The sequence below is a fragment of the Salvelinus sp. IW2-2015 genome, linkage group LG2, assembly GCF_002910315.2.
Source record: "Salvelinus sp. IW2-2015 linkage group LG2, ASM291031v2, whole genome shotgun sequence".
NCBI lineage: Eukaryota > Metazoa > Chordata > Actinopteri > Salmoniformes > Salmonidae > Salvelinus > Salvelinus sp. IW2-2015.
Window position 1 is genome coordinate 16,869,228 of NC_036839.1, and position 26,543 is coordinate 16,895,770.

The window sequence follows — 26,543 nt, forward strand, 5'->3', positions numbered from 1 at the left end:
ATGGTAAAAATGTCTAAAAACATAATTCCACTTAGACGTTATGGGGTATTGTGTGTAGGACAGTGTAAACAAATCAGGCTGTAACACTACAAAATGTGGAAAAAGTCAAGGGGTGTGAATACTTCCTGAAGGCACTCTATGTTGTGGAAAGAGTTTTGTACACTCAGTGTATAATAGATACATTAATGTATATTGTGTACCGACATCCACGCACACACGCACACACACACACACATTCTATAAAAATGTAAGTATGGATCATGCAAATTGTATCCATAATTAATACTTGACATTAAAGTAGCAAGGTCATACTTTAAACTATGCTGCCTCTTGCTGTGCTATTATGCCATGGGATTTGAAGTATCTGCACCAGCAAGTGATAATACAAATGAGTTACATAAGTCTATATATACAAACAAATGCTTTACACATTTACAAGATATTGCAAGGCTCCCAAGTGGCGCAGCTGTCTAATGCACTGCATCTCTGTGCAGGAGGTGTCACTACAGTCCCTGGTTTGATTCCAGGCTGTATCACATCCGGCCGTGATTGGGAGTCCCATAGTGCGGTGCACAATTGGCCCAGCGTCGTCCGGGGTAGGCTGTTATTGTAGGTAAGAATTTGTTCTTAACTGACTCGCCTAATTAAATCAAGTTTACTTTTTTTTTTAATCATAAAAAAAAATCTTCAAGGTAAAAAAACATGGAAAGATACATAGAGATTCTCAAAATGTAAAGAACCTTATAATCTCAGCTCTCGATAGAGCCACTTTTACTGAGAGGAAGTTTACTTGAATTCTCTAGTGCATGCATGTATGCATAAGAAGTGGAGGGTACATAGGCTGAGCAGCACTGACAGACAGGTACAGTATGTGCAGGGTGTAAATGAGAAGGGAATATGGAGAGTAGAGAGAGAGAGAGAGAGAGAGAAAGAAAGACTAAGAGAGAGAAGGAGAGAGAGAAGGCAGAAAGAGAGAAAGACAGAGAGAGCAAAATAGAACGACTGAGACAGAAAAAGAGAGAGAGAGAGAGAAAGAGAGAGAGAGAAGAGAGAGGAAACTGAGATTATGTTCATGACCTTGATCATCTCTCTAAACAGCTGTCAGACAATAGGAGGTATTTCCATTAAAATCCCAAACATCCTTCAAATACGCCAAAGAAATGAACACCACTTCCTGTTTACTCTAACATCCACACTGATTGGGTGATAATGACAAATGTGAAGCCACAGGACATTAAAGGTATGGTTATTAACCATGGTTAATATCCATATATATATATTTATATATATATCAAGACAGAGAACACAGGGCTCTAATGTAAGTCACTTTGGATAAGAGCGTCTGCTAAATGACTAAAATGCAAAACAATTTAAATGTAATGCTGACACGAGAAGTCTTCACTGTGAAGACAGAATGAAGACATTTCCTTTCATGTGCCACTTTAATGCACATTTGGACAAATTACATGTTGCACCACAGGAACAAGAAAATGTGCCATTATATGAGCTGTGTGTTAAATAGGTAGCTTTCAACCCTATTCACTAGCATTCACTGTTGAGGAAATAAATACAGTACAAATCACTGTAGAAATAATGTTAGTAATAATATTAAGGATATTCGATAGAGAATATCATAATAGCTATCAAGAGAGCACTGCTCAGAGTTTCTGTATTTGACTAGCTAATCTCACAATGGAGTCTTTCCAGTTGAAACCCAGGACTACCCAATCAAAGACCATGGGCTTGTGTTTCTGCTTCTGAAGTCATATCTACATTCTGTTTAATGGATCATGCCATCTATAATCCATCTCTCTTCAAAGCACGGAGCGGTCCTTTAGGCTAATGACAGAATATTTAGAATACCTCCAGAGGACGCGGTCCTGCTGATTGCGTTAGAATGACTGCCACTAGGCAGCGATATGCAGGGACGGCCACAGAACCTGACAAACAGGGCAAAAAGTAATTAGGAAATGTGAAATTGTTTCAGGATTGCTGGGGGTTGAGGCTTTCTGAGCTTCAAATGACATTTCCAGTCTCAATGCTTGTTTGTATTCATAATGAAATACATATCGTTGTGACAAAGCTTTTCACATAAAGGTTATGGGGGAAAAAAGTGCTATGTTTGGATGGAATAATGTGTGAAAACATTGAAGATTTAACATGAAATTAAACAGAGAGGATCAAATTCTGCAGCAGAGTCCAGCCTAGCCTTCTGCCTACTCTCTCTCTCTCTCTGTCCTGAGCCATACAGTACATCTCTCGCTCTCTCTCTCCCTGTTTCTCTCTCTCTCTCCCTCTGTCCTGAGCCATTACAGTACATCTCTCTCTCTCTCTCTCTCTCCCCTGCTTTCTTCTCTCTCTCCCTCTGTCCTGAGCCATACATTACATCTCTCTTCTCTCTCTCTCTCTCTCTCTCTCTCTCTCTCTCTCTCTCTCTCTCTCTCTCTCTCTCTCTCTCTCTCTCTCTCTCTCTCTCTCTCTCTTCTCTCTCTCTCTCTCTCTCTTCTCTCTCTCTCTCTCTCCTCTCTCTCTCTCGCTCTCTCCTTCTTCTCTCTCTCTCTCTCTCTCTTCTGTCCTGAGCCATACAGTACATCTCTCGCTCTCTCTCTCCCTGTCTCTCTCTCTCTGTCCTGAGCCATACAGGTACATCTCTCGCTCTCTCTCTCTCCCTGTCTCTCTCTCTCTCTCTTTCGATTTTTCCCTTTCCACCTCTCTCACTTTCTCTCCCCTCCCTCTCTCTCTCCCCTCTGTCTGCAGCTGTCTGCAAGGGGATTACCAATGGGAAACCAGCAGGTCTAACTAATGGATGTAAAAGGCAGTACTGGGGATTAATCCAGCTGTAAACATCATTAGTTATGTGCTAATGCCGCCGTAAATTACACACACACTACCTGTCATACAGCGGACATCACGACTTTACTTTTCAACTCAGATCGACTAAAGTGCCTTCAAATTCAAAGCAGTTCGTTCCAAAGCAAACTTACCATGCACACTATATTTGCTCACTGTGGGAAATAATTGGGTAGTTCGGAATAGACAAATACATGGGCAGAGTATTTACAGATGATTGTCATCTGCCTAGGTTACAAGAGTACAATGCATTTTATATACTCTAAGCAAATAGTTTATGCAGAAAAATATATGCCTTTATTTGTAGTAAAAAATTAACCTAGTATATCTGTGTGCAGTGATAAAATGACCCTTGCCATATCACCTTTTTTTTTTTGCTCGTCCCTCTGTCCTTCTATCTGTGTTGCCCTTGCCAATCTCCAGATCAAAAGCTGACGTGTTACCGGCTTTCAAGCCAAAGTCAACCTCCTGGCTGTTCTACAATGCTGCCAGGGGCCGGAGACCAAACTCTATCAACTTACTACGGGATGAGCACCAAGGTGACTAATACCAACTTCCGTTGGCTGTCAGACTGCAGAGGTGAGACACTGTATATAAAAAGGGGCGTGCCCTAACTTGATTCAGCACTGCTTTCATTAAAAATATTTTCTTTCCATTTTTTTATTAAGGCAAGGTGTCACTTCCTCAGAGCATCGTTAATGTGGATTTGGAAAATATAGTTTTAAAAGGTACACATGTTCTATGTCACTTACAAAGTACATTATGATGATTAATCAACTGTTAATTATGGGTTTCTAAATGAATAACAAAGGATGTCATCGCTGCTGCATATAAAAAGTATCCTTCAGTCACAAGTCTCTACTAAATGAGTGCAGGCTGAGCTCAGTCTAATCATAGCCTGTACAGAAGGTCTGGCCACACAAAACCACAAGGGGCAGAGAACTCCATGATCAACCTATTTTCCCTGGCAACAGTCACTACTGCCTGCTTTAAAATAGGTTTTCATTTGATATGAATGCTGTATTCTAGCTGCATCTCAATTACAGTACAGAGCTCAAGGAGTCTGCTCCCTGCAGCAAACTCCTGCCATACTCCATATGTCTGACTCTGACCAACAGTGAGGTGGAATGGATGACCCTGACACCAGACACTCTTCTCTCATCGGAGTCCACAGCAACAGGGATATTTCAGTCTGCTACAGTAGATCCAGACCCTAGGCTACTCCATTGGGCAACACTGCTGGTTGTCATCCTAACCCTCTGAGTAGAGAATGATTCACACCTGTGATAGTGGGTGAATTAGACATTCCCGCCCTTTGTCAAGGTTGGTGGAATCCATACAATCTTTTCACACTCCTTCACATTCTTCACAAATGCTGCTGCTTGTCTATCCTGATTGCCCAGTCACTTTTCCCCTACCTATATGTACATATTACCTCAATTACCTCAACTTCCTCATACCCATGCACATTGACTCGGTACCGGTACTCCTTGTATGTAGCATCGCTATTGTCATTTTATTGTGTTACTATATCCTTTTTTTTGTTGCTATTTTTTCTCACGTTTTAACTCTGCATTGTTGGAAAAGGGCTAGTAAATAAGCATTTCACGGTTGTATTCGGCACATGTGACAAATACAATTTGATTTGATTTTGATCTTAAATAAGACTATTTACCTATCCTTTATGTTTTTAAAGACTGCAGATGTCCCTGTTCCCCAGCTCCAGTGTGGAGAATGGTGGCGGTGGAGTGAGCCCCTGTGGGTGTTTGTCCCTCGACACGGCTATTTAATCACTGGTGTCTAACACCTCATAAACCCTTCCTCCTGGGCCTGGGTCTCCTCATAAACAGCACAGCCTCTCAACCACGACACACCATCTGTCCCAAAACCCACTCTGCATATTAAAAATCTCCAAAAAAGAATATTGCCCACCCCCACCCCCCCAAAAAAACACATACTAAGTAAATTAACTCTGAGATTGTGTTTTGAATAAGACTTTCCACAATGGCATGACCGTTGAATTGTGTGTGTATCCTTGGAAGAAGCTAAACTCTGAGAGGGGACCGGGGTTACTGCATAAAGCAGCTAGTGTAGTGCACATGGATGTGTTGTCTCATTTCACCCTAATCAATAACAATCAACAGAGGGTAGGTACAAACATGTTTCCCCTTTGTGATGCTGTATTGGGCGACCCCTAAAAGAGATCAAACAACTGTTAATCCTTTCAGTTTAAGCACAGACGGGACGGCTATACCTGAGCAGTTCCTCCTTCAAACTCAGGTCAATGACACAGTCGGTCTTTACAGTAACTTCAATGTGTTGTTTGTATTATAAAACTAGCTTACTGCAGTGCAACTTCCAAAACACACAAACCCTGATGGCATTGGCAAACGGCCATACATGATTGTACAGACTCTAAGTGAATATCTCCATGAGTAACAAAGCAACTGTGTTTCAGTGAACAACTGGCAGAAAGTAAGCTGTCACATTGTCTTCAGCAGCCCCTCTGAAGTTGTCAGCAGCGTTCTGAACCTGTCACATGTATCAGCAGCACTCTGATATTGAGTTTGAATAAAGTGGTTGAATCAGTGGCGAACTGTGAAATATCTGTGCTACTGTGGTATATTTCAATGGCCACAAGATAAACGTTTGGAAGCCAATTACTATTTATCCATGCCACAACAGGTGGAGGCCAATCATCCTGCAGCTCCAGCCCCAGCCTCACGCTTCAGTATCAGCAGCCAAAGTCCTACCCTCAGCGCCAACCTTAACATCAGCCCAAGCCCCAACAGCTAACTCCAGCCTCAGCCGCAGCTTTAATTAACCCCTTAACCCCAGCAGCCCTAAGCCCGAGTAGCACCAGCCCTACCCCCAGCCCCATGCAGCCCCAGACCCATGCAGCCCCAGACCCATGCAGCCCCAGACCCATGCAGCCCCAGACCCATGCAGCCCTGGCTTGGTTCCCTAGAGTACTGATTATGTCTCTGCATTAAATCTGCCGGAGCGGAAGGCTATGATTTAACACAGAGATCTCAGCATAGTGGTGGTGTGTCCTGCCTGTATATCATTCCAATACCCAAGAGTGATGGCACCATATGTCTGTGATGCCCTGTCTTTGTGACTGTTATTACAATGTTTCCTGGCACAGCACATAATTGACGCGAGGTGAGAGTCTTATTGTCATTCAAATGTGACTATTATTTTCAGGTTACTTTGATTTAACTTTGGAACAGTGAGAGAAATGTGGCAGGATCTTCCCCAGTGTTATGGTTGGCAGAGATTGAAGGCCTGACAGATGCAAGCAAGGCTACGGGAACAATGGCAATGAATATTTATCACCACTCAGAAGGCTCCCCATATATCAAGTGTTTGAAATGTTCAAGCCTCATATTAGACAAGGGAATAACACGTACATAGAGCAATGATGAAACAATATTCATATCTACAGTACTTTTACTTGGAAATTCTTCTTGTAATGCTGGTGCATAATGATGAGCGACTTTAATCTTGATCCAGTGCAGCTTCACGTACAGTAGAACAAACAGTTATGGTTGGTGTCATATGTTGTTTATGTGGACAATAAACTGCTGTTTTGACTATTTCACAAATATATATTGAATTGTAGCCTATATTTTATTTTAATCCCTTGAGGATATGTCGTTTTGTTTTACACAATTCAACCCAACAGTATTATTGCATGAGAGAAATCCGTCAACATGCACATCATTTCATGTACTATACGTTACGTGTCTGGGATTTTATCTTAGTTCTCACTTCTCTAGGTCCTTAAATAGTATAATAGTGTTGTTTCAGGGGACGCATAATTACCTGTTAATGGCTTCTCTCTCAGAGGGATAATTTGGTCAAGTTCCATCACAGGCAAATCAGTCCACTTCTCTCTAATTTCTAATTTAAACCCCCATGGATAGATAGTAACATTGAGAGGACAGGACAAGACCAAATACCTGAAGAAACCAATGCTTTACAAGGAGGAGTAAGTGTGTTATAGCGTACCATGTTCAACTAATTAAAGAAATACAGTATTATAGTGCTCTGAAATATAGCACCAAACATACTGCATTAGCATACAGTATGTCACTGTGCAGTAGTTGTGAGATCTTTAACCTTTTACTAACTCTTGCATGCAGATTCCAGTGGGAGTACAGTATACTAACGAAGGGGTTGAAGAAGGTCCAACAATAAGTGGCTTCTTTCAATTAGTTGTTGTTATAACAGCCTTTACCACGCAGTCAAATTGTCCCAGCGTGCCGTAATCAGAGTAACCCCTTTTTACATACCCTGGAATCAGTCCCTCAACGACTAGCAGTTAAGCAATACACTTGATCATGGTGCGCTCAATTTATCAAACAGGGATGTCTTGGTGGGGCAAAATGACAGAATATTGATGAAATGGTTCTAAGTTTGTGCTAGTGATTTGCCCTAGGCTAGGACTGGAGAAGTGGTTGAGCTAGAGGAGATGATTAAAGGGAAGCTCCATGCTGTTCAGAAGAACAGAGCAATCGGGGGCCTGCTCTTCCCCGGCTGGCCCGGCTCTCCGGGGAAGCCTGCAAAGGCCCGGGTGTGATGGGGCCAATGTATCTCATTAATGTATTGACAGATATGAAGAGGAGCAGGGCCTTAATGGCAACACCATTAGTTAGGATGAAGGAATGATCCATGGAAGGAGACCCTGCTAACAAGAGACGAAGAGGAACTTGGTGTGAAGCTGCCTGAAATTATTCACATCAAATCCCTTGATGATTACAGCGCTGTTCCTCCAAGTGAAACATCAAATATCGGCGTGTAATAGCCATATGAATAGCCATATTTATTTTTCAAATGACATGCAGTTAGTTTCAAGTTATACGTAGAGGTGAGTGGTACAGAGTGCCAGGACTCATTATGAGATAACAACTTGCGGTGGTGTTGCTTGTGGTTGTGGTGTGTGTGCATGTGCGTCTGGTGATGGGAGGGAATGTGTAATTTGGTGACTCTCATGTGAGAGCAAAACTGTCTATTTGTACCATGGCTGTACCGCTGCAAGCAGAGCAGAGTGATATCGTGACATCTTCAGGAATAGAAATGACTTCCTTCCTTTTATAACTAAACACAGCTGTGAAAGAGCCTGGTGCCATGCCATCTTTAACATCCTTCTGCTGCCTGACACACAGCTCATTGTTTCACAATATCAACTATTTGTGGATAGAAAGTGCTAATTCAAGAACTGAAATAGAATAAAACACCACAACTTTTTGGTGAATGACTGATCATTGGATTACAAGGTGAGATGCAGTGCCTTTGGAAAGTATTCAGACCCCTTGACTTTTTCCACATTTGGTTACATATTCTAAAATGTATTAAATAAATAAAACATCTCAGCATTCTACACACAATACCCCATAATGACAAAGCAAAAACAGTTTATTTTATTTTAGCAAAATCAAGCCGTGAGGTCAAAGGAATTGTCCGTAGAGCTCCGAGACAGTATTGTGACGAGGCACAGATCTGGGGAAGGGTACCAAAAAATGTCTGCAGCATTGGAGGTCCCCAAGAACACAGTGACCTCCATCATTCTTAAATGAAAGAAGTTTGGAACCACCAAGACTCTTCCTAGAGCTGGCTGCCTGGCCAAACTGAGCAATCGGGGAAGAAGGGCTTTGGTCAGGGAGGTGACCAAGAACCCGATGGTCACTCTGCAAGAGCTCTAGAGTTCCTCTATGGAGATGGGAGAAACTTCCAGAAGGACAACCATCACTGCAGCACTCCACCAAACAGGCCTTCATGGTAAAGTAGCAAGACGGGAGCCACTCCTCAGTAAAAGGCACATGACAGCCCGCTTGGAGTTTGCCAAAAGGCACCTAAAGACTCTCAGACCATAAGAAACAAGATTCTCTGGTCTGATGAAACCAAGATCGAACTGGCCTGAATGCTAAGAGTCACCTCTGGAGGAAACCTGACACCATCCCTTATGGTGAAGCATGGTGGTGGTAACATCATGCTGTGGGGATGTTTTTCAGGTGCAGAAACTGGGAGACAAAGATGAATGGAGCAAAGTACAGAGAGATCCTTGATGATAACCTGCTCCAGAGCTCTCAGGCCCTCAGACTGGGGTGAAGGTTCACCTTCCAACAGGACAACGACCCTAAGCACACAGCCAAGACAACGCAGGAATGGCTTCGGGACAAGTCTCTGAATGTCCTTGAGTGGCCCAGCCAGAGCCCAGACTTGAACCCGTTTGAACATCTCTGGAGAGACCTGAAAATAGCTGTGCAGCAACGCTCCTCATCCAACCTGACAACGCTTGACAGTATCTGCAGAGAAGAATGGGAGGAACTCCCCAAATACAGGTGTGCCAAGCTTGTAGTGTCATACCCAAGAAGACTCGAGGCTGTAATTGCTACCAGAGGTGCTTCAACAAAGTAATGAGTAAAGGGTCTGAATACTTATGTAAATGTTATATTTCTGTTTTTTATTTGTAATAAATTTGCAAAACTGTCTAAAAACCTATTTTTGCTTCGTCATTATGGGGTATTGTGTGTAGATTTAATGAGGAAAGAAAATATTTAATCAATTTTAAAATAAGGCTGTAACGTAACAAAATGTGGAAAAAGTCAAGGTATCTGTATACCTTCCCGAAGGCACTGTACTTCAAATATCTGGCAGTATTATAGAATGTGTGACGTCTATTTTTGGACTAATTCTACAACGAGAGAGAGTAGAGACTAGTATCTCCTCAGTGAGATATCCTGTGATGGAGGCATGATAATAGAGACATTTGCTAACTTGTCATCCGTTTGTTCATCCTCATTTCCCTTGAAACAGCCTGACAAATGATTTAGCATACATGTAGCTCTAGAGACCTTGAAGTAGAAGGAAACACTAAACCGTTTGTATCAAACCCATTGTGATTCGGGAACATTCTGAATGTAGTCTCGGGTGGTTATCCAAGATTGCTGGCATTTGCTGAATTTGTCAGGCTACCATTTTCAACCATTACATTTGTATGCTTGAGTACCACCCTTTGTTCAGAGATTCCTAAATACACTGTCAAATAATAGGACTATCCATCTTTACACTATTTGTTTTCATGTGGTTTTGGGGGAAACTAACAATTATGTTAGAATCTGTGGAATCTACATAATAGCATGGCTAGAATGGATATGTGGATAGGCCTACTTACTCCCATTAAGCCGTATCTAAAACAAGAATGTTTCAGAGGCTTAAAGTGATTCTGCATTGCAGGCGGTTTATGTATGGGTCAAGACTTAGAAAAAGGATAGAATGAAGGTTTCCAGGCCGCAGTATGACCCAGGCCACCACAGCGGCATTTCACATTTGTTCCCATGCGCATGGCTGCAAGTCACAAGGGATCTGTACAATAGGTTTCACTTGCATGAGAGACTTCTTTCTATGAGACCCGATTCTACGAGACCTACATCTATTATGCTCCAGAGAGAAATAGGTAAACATTATATATATTATTAAACATATTATAAATATAAGTCAGACTATGAATAAAAGTAATTACAAATATAACAGGCAGCGTAGAAACTACTGAGATGGAGCATGAGACCAAATTCAAAGGGCAGCATACAAGAGAAGCTGCAACAGACTGTTGTTGTGTTCCAAGATGATGCTCATCTAGCTAATGAAGATAGACTGTAGCTTGGTTTCTATGGCACTGCTCTGGAGTTATCCAATTTCCTTTACTGCACATTAGGCGCCACATCCATGCACAGCTAGAGGACTTCAGTCTCCCAAAAGCAATCAATGAGGCCAGCACAATTCATTTACATCCACACAACTGAATTAGGGCTGGCGAGCTCACGGATCTGCAAGTACATGGAAATGGACATCAGCCTATCGAGTTACCAAAATATGAAGCAAAGAGTATAATTACACAGAAATAATCCACCGAATGTAGTTAACCAACCTCTTGCAACATCCACGTTCAGTTGTGCAACGATTTATGCTGACGCCGAAGCAATAGTATGCTAAATCCATGTTGTATCACGTACAATATACATTTCCAACTAAAAGGTTGTAAATTGCAACTAAACATTATTTTAAAATTCAATAAAATAACTTTTTTGCTTCCTGTTTTTTCCTGTGATTGAAAAATGACCTTGGAATACATTTCATGACAAGGACGCCCCAGGAGAAGACAATGAATAAAACAACTTATACTAAATGGCACATTAAAGGCCTGCCCTATCATCAAACACCAGCCGTTAAAGGCCCTCTCTGCCTGACACTCTGTAGTGCCTTCATCTCCCTTAGGACGTTCAAAGATCCATTCCTCCCACAGGACTGTGATGGCGGATGGTGACAGGATGTCAGGAAATTAAGCAGTCATGGCTCATGGAGCTGGAGCCTGGAGGTGGACCGGCTCTTCAGGGCTTCCCCATAAGCACTGCAACACAGCCAGACGACGACAGACCCTTCCTGAGTTCCTGCCATCGCTGGCTCAGCTTGCATCCTTTGACTAGCTAATTCACCGCTGAAGTCAGACACTAACTCCAAATCAAAGGACTCCTTAGCAACATCACTGGGAGTGTCACTGATAATTATGATGTTATGGAAGTTAAAGGAAGACAGTGAGTGGGACGACAAAGCAGCGGAAGTGAAAGAGGAGGCCTCCCACTGGGTATCAGACACCTCTGACGGTGAATAAACAGATGGGAACAGTGACATTGATAACTGATGCAGCTGTGGGGACTGCAGCTACTGTATGAGAGACCACAGGATCCGGGTTAATAACTGTCAGTTACCTGGCAGAAGGCTGCTTCAATGAGGGAAATACATGTTTAAGGTATCTGGATGAGCAGACACCCCCACAATCCCAAGCCTAATGCAAACTGCAGCAACCTACTGCCTTGGAGATAGCGGTTCATAAATGAATTTAGGGCTATCACATTTATCACGGCCGCTTCTGGATGGATATTTCAGTTGTCTGACTATTGATGGTTAAAGTTAAAGAATGATAAGGTTACCCTACCATGCACTGGGCCAATATGTCTGCACTCTCTGTTTTCCCAAAGCCTTTAACTTACAAGACATTATATCCTTACTGTTTTTACATTGCTTATTAAAGCATATACAGTGCATTCGGAAAGCATTCAGACCCATTGACTTTTTCCACATTTTGTTACGTTACAGCCTTATTCTAACATTGACTAATGTATACATATGTTATTAAGTTTATTTAAATAAGGTATTTCTGTTTTTTATTTTTAATACATTTGCAAACATTTCTAAAAACCAGTTTTTGCTATGTCATTATTGGGTATTGTGTGTAGAGTGATGAGGGAAAAAAAAAATGTAATAAATTATAGAATAAGGCTGTAACGTAATTAAATGTGGAAAAAGTCAAAGGGTCTGAATACTTTCACTGTAACTCATAACTATATAACCTATAACTCACAGATCAATGAAAACAACATTCTGACAGACAAAAGTATTATTGTATTCAGAAAATCCCTTCTCTGTGGCCAGTGTGATTATTTTAAGACAGTCCAGCTTCCCATTACATCCTAATGATGGGCTTTGCACAAATAAACGCACACCAGTGTGTCTGTTTAAAGTAACTGCCCAGTGTTTCCAGATTTCTATTAAATATGACCTGTAATGATTTACAATATAACTAAAATAGTTTTCCTTCCAAATAATGATAATTAATTACAGTTGAAGTTGGAAGTTTACATACACCTTTGCCAAATACTTTTAAACTCAGTTATTCACAATTCATGACATTTAATCCTAGTAAAAATTCCCTATCTTAGGTCAGTTAGGATCACCACTTTATTTTAAGAATGTGAAATGTCAGACTAATAGTAGAGACAATGATTTATTTCAGCTTTTATTTCTTTCATCACATTCCCAGTGGGTCAGAAGTGTACATACACTCAATTAGTATTTGGTAGCATTGCCTTTAAATTGTTTAATGTGGGTCTAACGTTTCGGATAGCCTTCCACAAGCTTCCCACAATAAGTTGGGTGAATTCTGGCCCATTCCTCCTGACAGAGCTGGTGTAACTGAGTCAGGTTTGTAGGCCTCCTTGCTCGCACACACTTTTTCAGTTTTGCGCACAAATGTTCTATAGGATTGAGGTCAGGGCTTTGTGATGGCCACTCCACATTGTTGTCCTTAAGCCATTTTGCCACAACTTTGGAAGTATGCTTGGGGTCATTGTCCATTTGGAAGACCCATTTGCAACCAAGCTTTAACTCCCTGACTGATGTCTTGAGATGTTGCTTCAATATATCCAGATAATTTCCCTGATGATGCCATCTATTTTGTGAAGTGCACTCGTCCCTCCTGCAGCAAAGCACCCCCACAACATGATGCTGCCACCCCCTTGCTTCACGGTTGGGATGGTGTTCTTCGGCTTGCAAGCATCCCCCTTTTCCCTCCAAACATAACGATGGTCATTACGGATAAACAGTTCTATTTTTGTTTCATCAGAGCATAGGATATTTCTCCAAAAAGTACGATCTTTGTCCCAATGTGCAGTTGCAAACCATAGTCTGGCTTTTTTATGGCGGTTTTGGAGCAGTGGCTTCTTCCTTGCTGAGCGGCCTTTCAGGTTATGTCGATATAGGACTCGTTTTACTGTGGATATAGGCACTTTTGTACCTGTTTTCGCCAGCATCTTCACAAGGTCCTTTGCTGTTGTTCTGGGATTGATTTGCACTTTTCGCACCAAAGTACGTTCATCTCTAGGAAACAGAACGCGTCTCCTTCCTGAGTGGTATGACGGCTGCGTRGTCCCATGGTGTTTATACTTGCGTACTATTGTTTGTACAGATGAACGTGGTACCTTCAGGCATTTGTAAATTGCTCCCAAGGATGAACCAGACTTGTGGAGGTCTACAATTTTCTTTCTGAGGTCTTGGCTGATTTCTTTTAATTTTCCCATGATGTCAAGCAAAGAGGAACTGAGTTTGAAGGTAGGCCTTGAAATACATCCACAGGTACAACTCCAATTGACTCAAATTATGTCAATTAGCCTATTAGAAGCTTCTAAAGCCATGACATAATTTTCTGGAATTTTCCAAGCTGTTTAAAGGCACAGTCAACTTAGTGTATGTAAACTTCTGACCCACTGGAATTGTGATACAGTGAATTATAAGTTAAATAATCTGTCTGCAAACAATTGTTTGAAAAATGACTTATGTCATGCACAAAGTAGATGTCCTAACCGACTTGCCAAAACTATAGTTTGTTAACAAGAAATTTGTTGAGTGGTTGAAAAACTAGTTTTAATGACTCCAACCCAAGTGTATGTAAACTTCCGACTGTTAAAAATCAGCTTTTCTCTGTTGAAATGGTGTAGGTGTACCCCAACAATAGAATGGTTATTAAAAATATGAATGCAAGTAGACCGCTGATTGGCAAGCTCATCCTACTTTAGACCGCTGATTGGCCAGCTCATCCTTCTCATGTTCTATGAGGAAATAGCCAAGCATTTTTTAAACTGTCTGTTTGAGATACAAGTTTGAGGTGGGGTTTTGGAACAATATTTTCTCCAATTTATGCTTTGGCCACAAATACGAGTATAGGACGAGTCAACAACATTACTTGGATATGAGTTAACAGAACTTTCTTTAGTCAGACTTTCATTGGGCAGTTACTTTAACATTCAGCCTCTCGCCACCACCACTACAGTTCACAGCTTTATTATTGAAAGAACTCTATGGTATCATGAAACTGAGAGAGGACGGCTGTCTCTAGAAAGCTACTGTACTCTAGCAACTTTTTGTGGAGCCAGTAGAAACCGACTGTGAACCAGCCAGCACAGCAGAGAACTCGACACCCCCTGACTACAGTGCACATGGATCCTCATAACGGAGACCCTCACCAGGTGTCCTTGTCCAGCCGTCAGATGTCCATAATCAACCTCTGTCACTCAACTCAACATCTAGAGGGAATCTCCAAGCGGGCTAATTGCCCAGTTATTCATGAGGCAGTCTGGAGGCCTCATTTCACTCTGTCTGCCATTTGAGCAACCGCCCAGACACCACCACCACCACCAACCAACACCCCTCTCAGAGTTCTCCTCTGCCAAGCTCTGATGGAGTAGGTCACCTGGTTATTGCCTGGGCTCCTCCAGGAGTTGACTCCATTAGCTAAGGCAATGTGAGGTCTCTGATGTGTCTGTATAGATATAGTGGGTAAGGGAGGAAAAACATGGACCGGCCTCTAGGGAAGAGTCCTCACTACCTGAAGGAACCACAGCTCCTTCAACTCCCTCGTCTATAGCACCGGTCTTGGTGGTACACCTGACTACTAATACAATGTTTAACAGCCAATATTGTTACGGAAGACCATAAAACACTGAGGCCATGATCAAGGTCTCAACAGCTCCACAAATACATTGCTTTGTAAATCAAACACAGACTACTCCGTAATAACATAAAAAGGTTATTTGAAAGTTGACTCTTTTGGGAGTAGTATCTGAGACAGTGGCTGAGATGGAATATATATCAGGTTTACCGTTGGGCTTTGGATGTCACTGTACTTGTTTACAACAGTAGTTGCCAGGTAATATACAACCATACCTCGTCTATGGAAACTATGAGTCTGTAATTCTTCTTATTTAGTGACAAAACATTAGGGAGTATGGCATAGGAGACAAGATGTGACAAAAGGGCCCCACACAAAATGATTTAGGTTAAGAGTAGAATTCATAAAGCTTACACTGTGTTGCATTGCACTCCAGACAGTCCTCTGGTAAGCAGCATAGCAATGGGAAAGAGAAGCATTTTAATTAAATAAAGTAAGACAGTGGAGGAGGAAAGAGGGAGGTACACAAAGACATTACATCCAAATGCATACATCCAAAGACATCAGAGTCCTTCAAAAAGAGCTAAGAGGAGGAACAAAGTTAAGGGAAATCATAATTACTATTCATTAATGAAATTGATGGAAGAACATTTATATTTTCTTATAATGGGATTCTGGCTTTAGCCCGAAGCCACGCAGCACATTATTTTCTCAATTCATTTAAGGATATTATTTTCCTGAGTTACAAAACAATGTGTTGACTTTCAATTGAGTCCATAATTAAAATAGTGCGGTCCCAATGAAAAGAAGGTACTGTATGTGGTTGAATATTATACAGGTGTAGGATTTTAATATGATCAGCAGGAAATGCAAACGTATGGTGTATTCAAAGTTTAAAAAGGCTTCTAAAGTTTATAATTTCCTTTAAATAATGTCAGAGTTGATTTGCCCTAACAAAAAATGTATCAACCCCTACAAAAATGTCCATTAATTATAATCCACCTAATAATTCACATTTCCTGTTGCAGCAGGATTATTTTTCTGCTGTGAGAAACTGGTCAAATAATATTGAATACATTCAAAATGAAGTGTTTGAGGATTATTGAGAGAGACATATTTAACCTTGGTTTTTGGTCTCCTACAAATATTGCACTGCATGATAGTGACAGACTTTTCAAATCGGTCAATTTGACAAGCCTTAACTCCTGGCTCTCACATTACCATCTGCATGCAGAGAGAGAGAGAGCGAGAGAGAGAGCGAGAGAGCGAGAGAGAGAGAGAGAGAGAGAGAGAGAGAGAGAGAGAGAGAGAGAGAGAGAGAGAGAGAGAGAGRGGGGGGGGGGGACTGTAGTAAGGATAATCCATGATGAGAAATGTCCCTCACCTGAATTGGACTGTCAGCTATATGTTGACCTCTACCCTTAGCAAAACATCAAGTTAGGTGTCACTGTCAAGGTTGTATGAGATGAAAATCGGAAAAACAAGATCTAATGAAACAAAACAAAGCTAATCTGATTGAAAGCAAAGGTTTACTTTATACAGCAAACACCTGACTTTGTCAATCTCACAAATTCCATTAATCTTTTCTGTCTTATTTGTAAGGTACACATAGACAGGAAGGGCACAGGATGCTGCACACTTCTCTTTGCCCTCCCGGGTAAAGCTGATGATTTGTTAACAAACACGGATCGATATAGAGAGAGTGAGTGAGGCCTGAACGGAGGACGAGCACAAATAATTAATTTCCGGCTCCGGGGGCCCTACCATGGCAAATCACCAGCTTTAATAAACAGTGTCAAGGCAGAAAGACAAATGATGTTTACTCTGAAGCAGTGGTCCTGTGGGCTGTGAGTGGGCTGTGTGTGTCTCTGCTTTTCCTTACCAGTCTGTCCAGGCTGGTGCCAGCTGCAGTGGTGGGCCGCTCCTCTGGGCTGTAGGGCCTGAAGCGGGCGTTGAACACGTCCGAGACGCCCCGAGTAGACCTGCCGCCCATTCCTGAGGGCTTTGGTTGGCCGCAGCCTTGAAAAACCTGCAATTACACAGAGAAGGACATCCAACTGTTGGATTGCAAGAGGAGCTAGAATTACTTGGGATGTGGAAAAGAGGGAAAACACAATGTTTTGTTAAGGCCTTGTGGATCCTACAGCCCCCATATTACCAACATGACAGTGCTCAAAGTCACATTGATCTAACCAGAGCCGACAGGTTTTTCAACTTGTGCAAGACCAGCCATATATAATATCATGGAGTTAACTTTTTAATGGATTATGGGCAATTCACCACATATACTTTAAAGATAAACAAAGCTGCATCTGCATCGTGAGAAAGCCAACAGAGCATTTAGCCTTGAACGAGAGCAAGCACCCCACATTGCGTAGGCTGAAGAATCTCTTCACAACCACTTCATTTTTTTTGCAATGACTACAATTTTGTGGGCAAAGTAAAATACAGTAAAACACTGGAAACACATTAACTACTGTTAGTTGAACTAAGATTATCTGACCATAGGGAAACATGTAATTCAAATACAAAGACCTAAAATGTGATATAATTAGAATGGGTAGCAATACACACCTAAAACATGATCCAGTTGGTTTTCAAATATGAACTGTACGTGACAGAATACAGATGTGCCATCCTTCCCTTGTTCTCTACTCCCACATTAAGTCTGTAATGCCATAAACGTTTAATTAGTGTGTTAATGGACTCTATCTAGCATTCACTAAAATGTTGTGCACAACATCTGTAAAAACCACCACAGAACATACCTCAAAAGTTCCAACTCAGGAAGCGTGCAGACCATCTACCGCTTCCAAGTATATCACTCGCTAATGTTCAATCTCTAAATAATAATGTAGACGAGCTCAGGGCGAGGATCTCCTTCCAGAAAGACATCAGGGATTGTAGCATACTCTGTTTCACGGAAACATGGCTCTCTAGGGATATACTGTCGCCGTCCATACAGCCATCTGGTTTCTCAGTACATAGCGCAGACAGGAATAGAGAACTCTCCAGGAAGAAGAAAGGCGGGGGTGTATGTTTCATGATTAAACACTCATGGAGTGATTGTGATACATACAGAAACTCAAGTCCTTTTGTTCACCCGACCGAGAATAACTCACAATCAAATGCCAACGGTATTACCTCCAAAGATAATTACCTTTGGTTATAGTCACAGCCGTGTATATTCCCCCTCAAGCCGATACGACGAAGGACCTCAAATAACTACACTGGACTTTATGCAAACTGGAAACCACATATCCTGAGGCCGCATTTATTGTAGCTGGGGATTTTAACAAAGCAAATTTGAAGAAAACACGACCGAAGTTCTACCATCACATTGACTGTAATACTTGCGCTGGTAAAACATTGGACCACTGCTACTCAACTTTTCTAAAAGTCTAAGGCCCTCCCCCTGCCCTCCCTCTGACAAATCTGATCATGATTCCATTTGCAGTGCTAAAGTCTATTCAACGCTGGACTGACCAATCGCAATCCATGTTCCATGATTGTTTTGATCACGCAGACTGGGATAGGTTCCGGGTAGCTTCTGAGAATAAAATGGACGAATACAGGGATATGACTGAGTTCATCAGGAAGTGTATAGGAGATGTCCTACCCACTGTGGCTAATAAAACCTACCCAAACCAGAAACTGTGGATAGATGGCAGCATTCGCGCAAAACTGGAAGCGCGAACCACCGCAACCATGGCAAGGTGACTGGGAATATGGTCGAATGAAAACAGTGTAGTTATTCCCTCCGTAAGGCAACCAAACAGGCAAAACGTCAGTATAGAGACAAAGTGGAGTCGCAATTCAACGGCACAGACACGAGACGTATGTGGCAGGATCTACAGACAATCACGGACTACAAAGGAAAAACCAGCCACGTCCCGGGCACCGGCGTCTTGCTTCCTGACAAACTGAACACCTTTTTCGGCCTGCTAGCAAGGACTGTGGGCTCTCGTTCTCCATGGCCAACGTGAGTAAGACATTTAAATGTGTTAACCCTCGCAAGGCTACCGGCCCAGACGACATCCCTAGACGCATCCTCAGAGCATGCGCAGACCAGCTGGCTGGAGTGTTTACGGACATATTCAATCTCTCCCTATCCCATTCTGCTGTCCCCACTTGCTTCAAGATGTCCACCATTGTTCCTGTACCCAAGAAAGCAAAGGTAACTGAACTAAATTATTATCGCCCCGTATCAGTGCTTTGAGAGCCTAGTTAAGGATCATATCACCTCTCCCTTACCTTACCTGACACCCTAGATCCACTTCAATTTGCTTACCACCCCAATAAAGCCATAGACGATGCAATCGGTATCACACTACACACTGCCCTATCCCATCTAGACAAGAGGAATACCTATATAAGAATGCTGTTCATTGACTATAGCTCATCATTCAGCACCGTAGTACCCACCAAGCTCATCATTAAGCTCGGGGCCCTGGGGCTGAACCCCGTCCTGTGCAACTGGGTCCTGGAGGAGCCGCCCCAAGGTGGTGAAGGTAGGAAACAACACCTCCACTTTGCTGATCTTCAACACAGGTGCCCCACAAGGGTGCGTGCTCAGCCCCCTCCTGTACACCCTGTTCACCCATGACTGCGTGGCCATGCATGCCTCCAACTCAATCATCAATCATCTTAAGGCCATCATACTGTTAAATAGCCATCACTAGCCATGCTTCCACCCAGTTACGCAACCCTGCACCTTAGAGGCTGCTGCCCTATATACATAGATTTGGAATCACTGGCCACTTTAATAATGGAACACTAGTCACTTTAATAATGTTTAAATAATGTTTACATACTGCTTTACTCATCTCGTATGTATATACTGTATTCTATTCTACTGTATTTTAGTCAATGCCACTCCAACATTGCTCAAAACATTGCTTAATTCCAATCTTTTACTTTAGATACTACTGCACTGTTGGAGTTAGGAACACAAGCATTTCGCTTCACCCACAATTACATCTGCTAAATATGTGTACGTGACCAATAAAATTTGATTTGAATTGATGATTTGAAGTTCTCATTAAGTTTCCCGGTAATGTAATACATTTATTTAAAAAAACATGTATTTAACCTTTATTTAACTAGGCAAGTCAGTTAAGAACAAATTCTTATTTACAATGACAGCCTACACTGGCCAAACCCGGACGACGCTGGGCCAATTGTGTGCCACCCTATGGGACTCCCAATCACGGCCAGATGTGATACAGCCTGGATTCGAACCAGGTACTATAGTGACACCTCTTGCACTGAGATGCAGTGCCTTAGACTGCTGTGCCACTCGGGAGCAGTAATAAGACAATGTACCAATTATGCAAACCAAAATTGGTTCTGTGAAAGTGCCCAGAACATTTGTTAAGTTATGGCAAATGTTCTCATAACATAAAGACTGTCCAGTCGTGCTGATGATTACACAATGTTTGTATAAAACATTCACCTGATGTTTGCATTACTGGTACATTGTGTTATTACATTACCTGGAAACCTAATGATAACTTTTGGGCAATCCAGTCAGAAATGCAGAATTTAGACTAACTGTAATGAATCAAACATTGTCTAAAAATGTATTGTTAAACTTTCAAAAAACGCACCCGTTATAATTCCTACTTTGAGACGCCTGATATGCCCCCCCTATCTTATTTTTCATGATCTGAAAAGCAAAACTGATCCTAGATCAGCACTCATAGTCTTGTAAATAGTGACCCAGAGGATGGCAGAAGTGATGGTGAATAACCCAGTTACCAGTACTTCCCTGGGTTAGTTATGTCTAAGAAGGCTAAACAGGAAGCATGGAATTCATTATTGACCATACTGCCAAGGTTATATAATGAAAAAAAAGATGTAAGAGAGCTTCCCTGGTGGCGTAGAGAATAAAAGACCGGGCTTGGGATCCAAGTATTGCAGGTTCCAAGTACTCCACATGTGCAGATTGAAAACATACGAAGTGTAAGAAATACGGTAGGTGTTTGTATGATTAAATGCTCTTCAAATGTCCTATGAATGAAATGAAAATGCCATATGTCTATATCACCTACAACACAGTCCTCAAATGAGAATTGCCATTAAATCTGCAGAGAAACATAATGGGGATGTGTTCCAATCTGCTATAGGGAGCTACAGATTTGCATGCTGAGAATGTTTTGGTAATATCAGGTCAAACTTAAATATTGCATTTTCTAAATGTTATTGAAATGGAATATTATGTTAAACCTAAAACAAATATGCTATGAAAGTCATATAAAATGACTTATTTGGAAATTGTGGAACATCGTGCAACATTGTGGGAATGTTCTCTGCAACCTATGCAAATATCACAATAATATTATTGCAAAATACCCAGACAACTCCCATACTTTAAATGGTGTGGGAACCTTTAAATAACTTAGAACAGGTGTTCTTCTCACAACATTATAGGATTGTCCTATGCAACCTAACTTAAAACATTGTATGAATGTCATCACAACTGAGCATATTTTGTGTTTTCGTAACGTGTCTCTTGTAATGTTCCCGCACTGTTCCCACAACCTAATGATGTAAATGTTCTGGTAACCTTTAAGTAGTACACAGCGTTGTACGAGATCTTCAGTTTCTTGGCAATTTCTCGCATGGAATAGCCTTCATTTCTCAGAACAAGAATAGACTGATTAGTTTCAGGAGAAAGTTCTTTGTTCCTGGCCATTTTGAGCCTGTAATCGAACCCACAAATGCTAATGCTCCAGATACTCAACTAGTCTAAAGAAGGACAGTTTTATTGCTTCTTTAAATCAGGACAACAGTTTTCAGCTGTGCTAACATAATTGCAAAAGGGTTTTCTAATGACCAATTAGCCTTTTAAAATGATAAACTTGAATTAGCTAACACAACGGGCCATTGGAACACAGGAGTGAGGGTTGCTTATAACGAGCCTCTGTACACCTACAGTATGTAGATATTCCATTTAAAAAATCTGTCGTTTCCAGCTACAATAGTCATTTACAACATTAACAATGTTGTTTCAAAAACAAGGACATTTCTAAGTGACCCCAAACTTTTGAACGGTAGTGTATCTCATTCTGGGAATTCTTTGAAGAACAGATTAAATGTGTTCTTGGAACATTCTTGCAACATCAGACACATGTTTTATACAGTCATCAGCACGACCGGACAGTTTTTGGGTTATGAGAACTTTTTCCTAACAAATGCGTTCGGGAATTTCACAGAAACAATTTTGGTTTTCTGGGAAGACACCTTGTTGGCTTCTGGGAATCAGTTTGACTAATTTGGTTGACATACCCTGTAGGAGACTTGGACACTGTTATCTTGCATATTCATGATGGCCTCCGAAATCTTGACATCAATGGGTTCCATGACAGACTCGATGTTGAAGGGTCCCTCCAGCCTCTGTGCCACCAGCAACATGGCATCTGTCGAGAGAGAGACAGAGTGAGAGTGAGAGTGAGAGCGAGAGCACGCGAGAGATTGAACGCACGCGTGCGAGAGAGAGAGAGCGAGAGAGAGAGAGAAAGAGAGGAATTTAGCCACAATGACTGCCAAAGGCTTGAGTTGGAAGACTTATGTGTCCAGAGAAAGCAGATTATCTTCCATTTGTATTCAATGCTTTGCCTTGGTATCACTAAGACAATTCATGTATCACTTCAGCAAAATGTATTTGTATATTTATGCAACATGCAAAACACCTTTATAATTTGCTATTTGTCAATATTCATCATTAACTGTCATACTTGTCTAAGGAAGAAGCAGCATCTCATTACAGCGTCTCATCATAACAAATTGTTATACTCTATGTGTTTGGCACTCGAAATAAATTACCGCATCCAATCACAGCAATACATAATTATGTATCATGAATGCTTCTGGGGGTATATTCAATTTCTATGTAGATCAACTCAATAGATTCAATATAAATGGAGTTATACGAAATGAAAAGAACAGTGATGATTAGTCGTTGATTTAATGGAATTTCTCAAAGCGAAGCACATTGAGGCCTTATTTACTTTCGCTCCGGGCACGGATGCTATAAGGTCACCACCTCATTAATATCACTGTGTAGACTAAAACCATACGGCAATGTCTGTACTGTATATGATTATCACAAGACCGCATTTACTTACAGCATTTTAATCACCCCACACTGGTCTGGGATTATAATAATATCATATGATCCTTGAACCAAGAGATCAATGATGTCCAATTCAGAAGTATTGCCACACATACAGTATCACACTGTCTTTCTTATTAATTATACTGTATAAGAACATTTCCTGATTCTCATTGCGGTCTTAGCCCTCCGGAGATGCCCTTTACAAAACCATGGGCTAATTGTTGTTGTCATGGAACAGAGCTGCTGTGCTCTATCTTGGGGGGATATCCATGTTAATGTGGGACTGGGACTGTCTGTCTCTGTGTAATGACAGTTTGGAGTGGGAGTGGAGATCCACAGGCATATGGGGACCTGGCCAGCTAGCAGCCCCAAAGGGGAACAGCGAGGCCTGGGTAACACTGCTCTAGGGCTCTTGTAGAACTTCTCAGTCATGCCCAGGCAGTCTCAGCCAGTAGACCTCCCAGGATAGGACCTCACCACCCACACACTGTCATAATTACTCTGTCATTACCTATCTACTGAATAAAGTAATCATTTAATTTAGGGCATGGAAAACCATTGACCACAAGTCATAAATTGATATGCATTACCATGATGTTTTTCCCAGGTGTGTAACCTTCCCAACATCACAGGTCATTTGTTGTTAAAATACATTAAAAATTGGTTCTATGATGCGGCTTTGTGTTGTAATACAAATCCTTTGGCTTGCTGCCACAGTTTCCTCTTCATCATTCAATAAGCTGTTTTTGAGAACATTTGTTGATTACCATGCTCAAATGGCAGAACTACAATAGACTGTAATCATAACAAGATGAACAATTTGTTGACGCATTATTTTCCATAAACATTGAAATTACTGGTTTGGAAATCATTGCTTACTTGTATAAAATTATGTAAAAAGGGAAGCTTTGATGATTTCTCTGGATTTCAAATAAGTTATAATTGTGAAATTCCCAGTCTCCCATAACTACTTTAGATGTTTGCAGAATGAGGCCACAGTGGTCTTTGGGGACCTGCTATTACTAATGGTAAGGAGAAGAGCTGGCTGGGCAACGTTACCTCAGTCATCTCTGGTGCCATTTCCTTTCCAATTATGTCTGAAGCCGGCCCTTTGAAGAGCACTTGTGTTTGTTTACACTGGGGCGGCAGATAGCCTGTGATGCTGGGTTAGAAATCCATCATCACACTGGCTAAGGTCAGGGGTCAGGGACTAACTAGGTTTCTTTTGGTTTCCTAGCTGCAGTCTGTGAAGTAACCACAAGCAAAATGAAGTTCACCTTATATTTTCATAGGATGTGGATTCGGATGTCTTAAGGCAATGACACGTTACATTCAAAGAACGTATGTCAACAAAGCTTAACGTACACACATTGCTAAATCTAACAATGTCAGTAGCCAAGCTAATAATGTAAATGTAATCTGAATGCATGCAGCAGGTCTCAGGTATGATGTAGAGAAAAATAACGGTCACATACTCAAATTCAAATGTTCAAAAAGTGACAATCCAGGTCAGAGCAGCCAGTGGTGAGCTCCTCCACAGATCTCCCATGCAGAGAGTGAATGGAGTTGCCTTCAGCAGCACAAGGGAAGATGGCAATCTTTTCCAGCCATGTGGAGTTAAGATATGTTTATCAGATGGGCACTACAAACACAGGGAGCCCAGGATGCAGCGCCTCATCCCACACAATCCCCAAAGAGAGAGAGAGAGAGACAGAGAGAGAGGAGTGAAGAAGAGAGAGCGTGCAAAGAGAGAGAGAGAGAGAGAGAGAGACAGAGAGAGAGAGAGAGAGAGAGAGAGAGAGAGAGAGAGAGAGAGAGAGAGAGAGAGAGAGAGAGAGAGAGAGAGAGAGAGAGAGAGAGAGAGAGAGAGAGAGAGAGAGAGAGAGAGAGAGAGAGAGAGAGAGAGAGAGAGACAGAGAAGAGAGAGAGAGAGAGAGAGAGACAGAGAGAGAGAGTGAAGAGAGAGAGAGCGTAGCAAGAGAGAGAGAGAGAGAGAGAGAGAGAGAGAGGAGAAGAGAAGAGAGAGAGAGAGAGAGAGAGAGAGAGAGAGAGAGAGAGGAGTGAAGAGAGAGAGAGAGACTGGTGTAGTGTGTACTGCTAGCAAGGAGCCAAGACAGTGATGCTGATTGGGTCAAGTCAGGGCAGGGCAGGACAGGGCAGTCAAATTGCAGTTAGCCACAGTGCTGCGTCTCTGAGGAGAAGGAGGAACGCGGTAGCGCTCTCTACCTACATGGAGAATTAATGAGTCTCATTTATGAGGAGAGCACAGAGTCTGGTCCACTGTGACTGGGCTGCTGCTCCTGCGTGCCAAGCTCAGCTCTCCCTGCTTCACTTTTGTAGTATGGAGATAGGCCACCGGCCAACAGGATGAAATCTGGTTATCATCACCACACAGCCATGAAAATAGCGCCCATCTTGTCCTATTTTGAGACAGGAGGCCAAAAATGATGACGAGGGAGCTGTTAGTGACAGTAGTTTCTTCCAAAATGAACACACTAAAGGAAAGACAGTATTTTCCTGAGATTGAATAATATAAACATAGAATTTTTTAGAGGCATGTTCATTTATTTGAATTGAACACTCTATTACAGTAAATTGTAATACAACCACACAAAAAGGAAAACCCTGTCCTTCAGACAATCTCCTATTTTCAGCTATCGAAATTGTTGCCCCTAAAATAGAGGCTATCTGCTAGAAAAGCTCCAGCAGACAAGGACAAATAAGGAAAGTGAAAAGGCCCATGTATGGCTCTTTACCTCTGAAGAGATCCCTGAGATGAAAAATGGCTCTCATGTAATTTGGATTCTGTAAAGCATAGCTCATCTGTGGTTCACTCAGCCAACTAATGGTGTTATATGACACCGTAGAAAAAAATGGGCAGGGGAAAGCATATTGTTCCTTGGTCACAATTTGTCCTGATAAAAAAGTCCTTGAGCACACATACGAGCGCATGCACATGGTGTGCGTGTACGCATGCACGCACACACACACACACAGACACCAGAGAGAAACAGATGAGACTATCCACAGCTCTTTTGAAATATTCATAGCAATGATACACATAAAAAAAGACCTTCCAAGATTGGCTGAGTTAAATCTTTTTCTATCAAGCCATAAAAGCTTTGTGCACATGGTAATTGCCTTTCCAAACACCCATTTATTTCCTAAAAGCTCTCTATTCATTCACAGAGTTTTGAAATGGCCACACCACACCAGATAGTAGCACATTCCTGATACCAATGTTCTGTGGAGACTTGTTCTTTTGTTCTTTCTGGCTGTGCAGAAACA

General features: G+C 41.7%; 1 protein-coding gene across 2 annotated transcripts in view; it reads right to left on the minus strand.

Moving 5' to 3' along the window:
• Window positions 1–26,543, minus strand: part of gpc6b (glypican 6b) — a 118,786-nt gene that overhangs the window by 13,366 nt on the left and 78,877 nt on the right. The window contains exons 5-7 of one of the 2 annotated variants that reach the window (XM_024004643.2): window positions 22,427–22,557; window positions 17,019–17,165; window positions 15,551–15,580 (exon numbers count right to left, since the gene is read on the minus strand). In XM_024004643.2, coding sequence (XP_023860411.1) covers window positions 15,551–15,580; window positions 17,019–17,165; window positions 22,427–22,557 — 308 coding nt within the window. The remainder of the gene's footprint in view (window positions 1–15,550; window positions 15,581–17,018; window positions 17,166–22,426; window positions 22,558–26,543) is intronic. The other variant, XM_024004649.2, reaches the window with a different exon arrangement.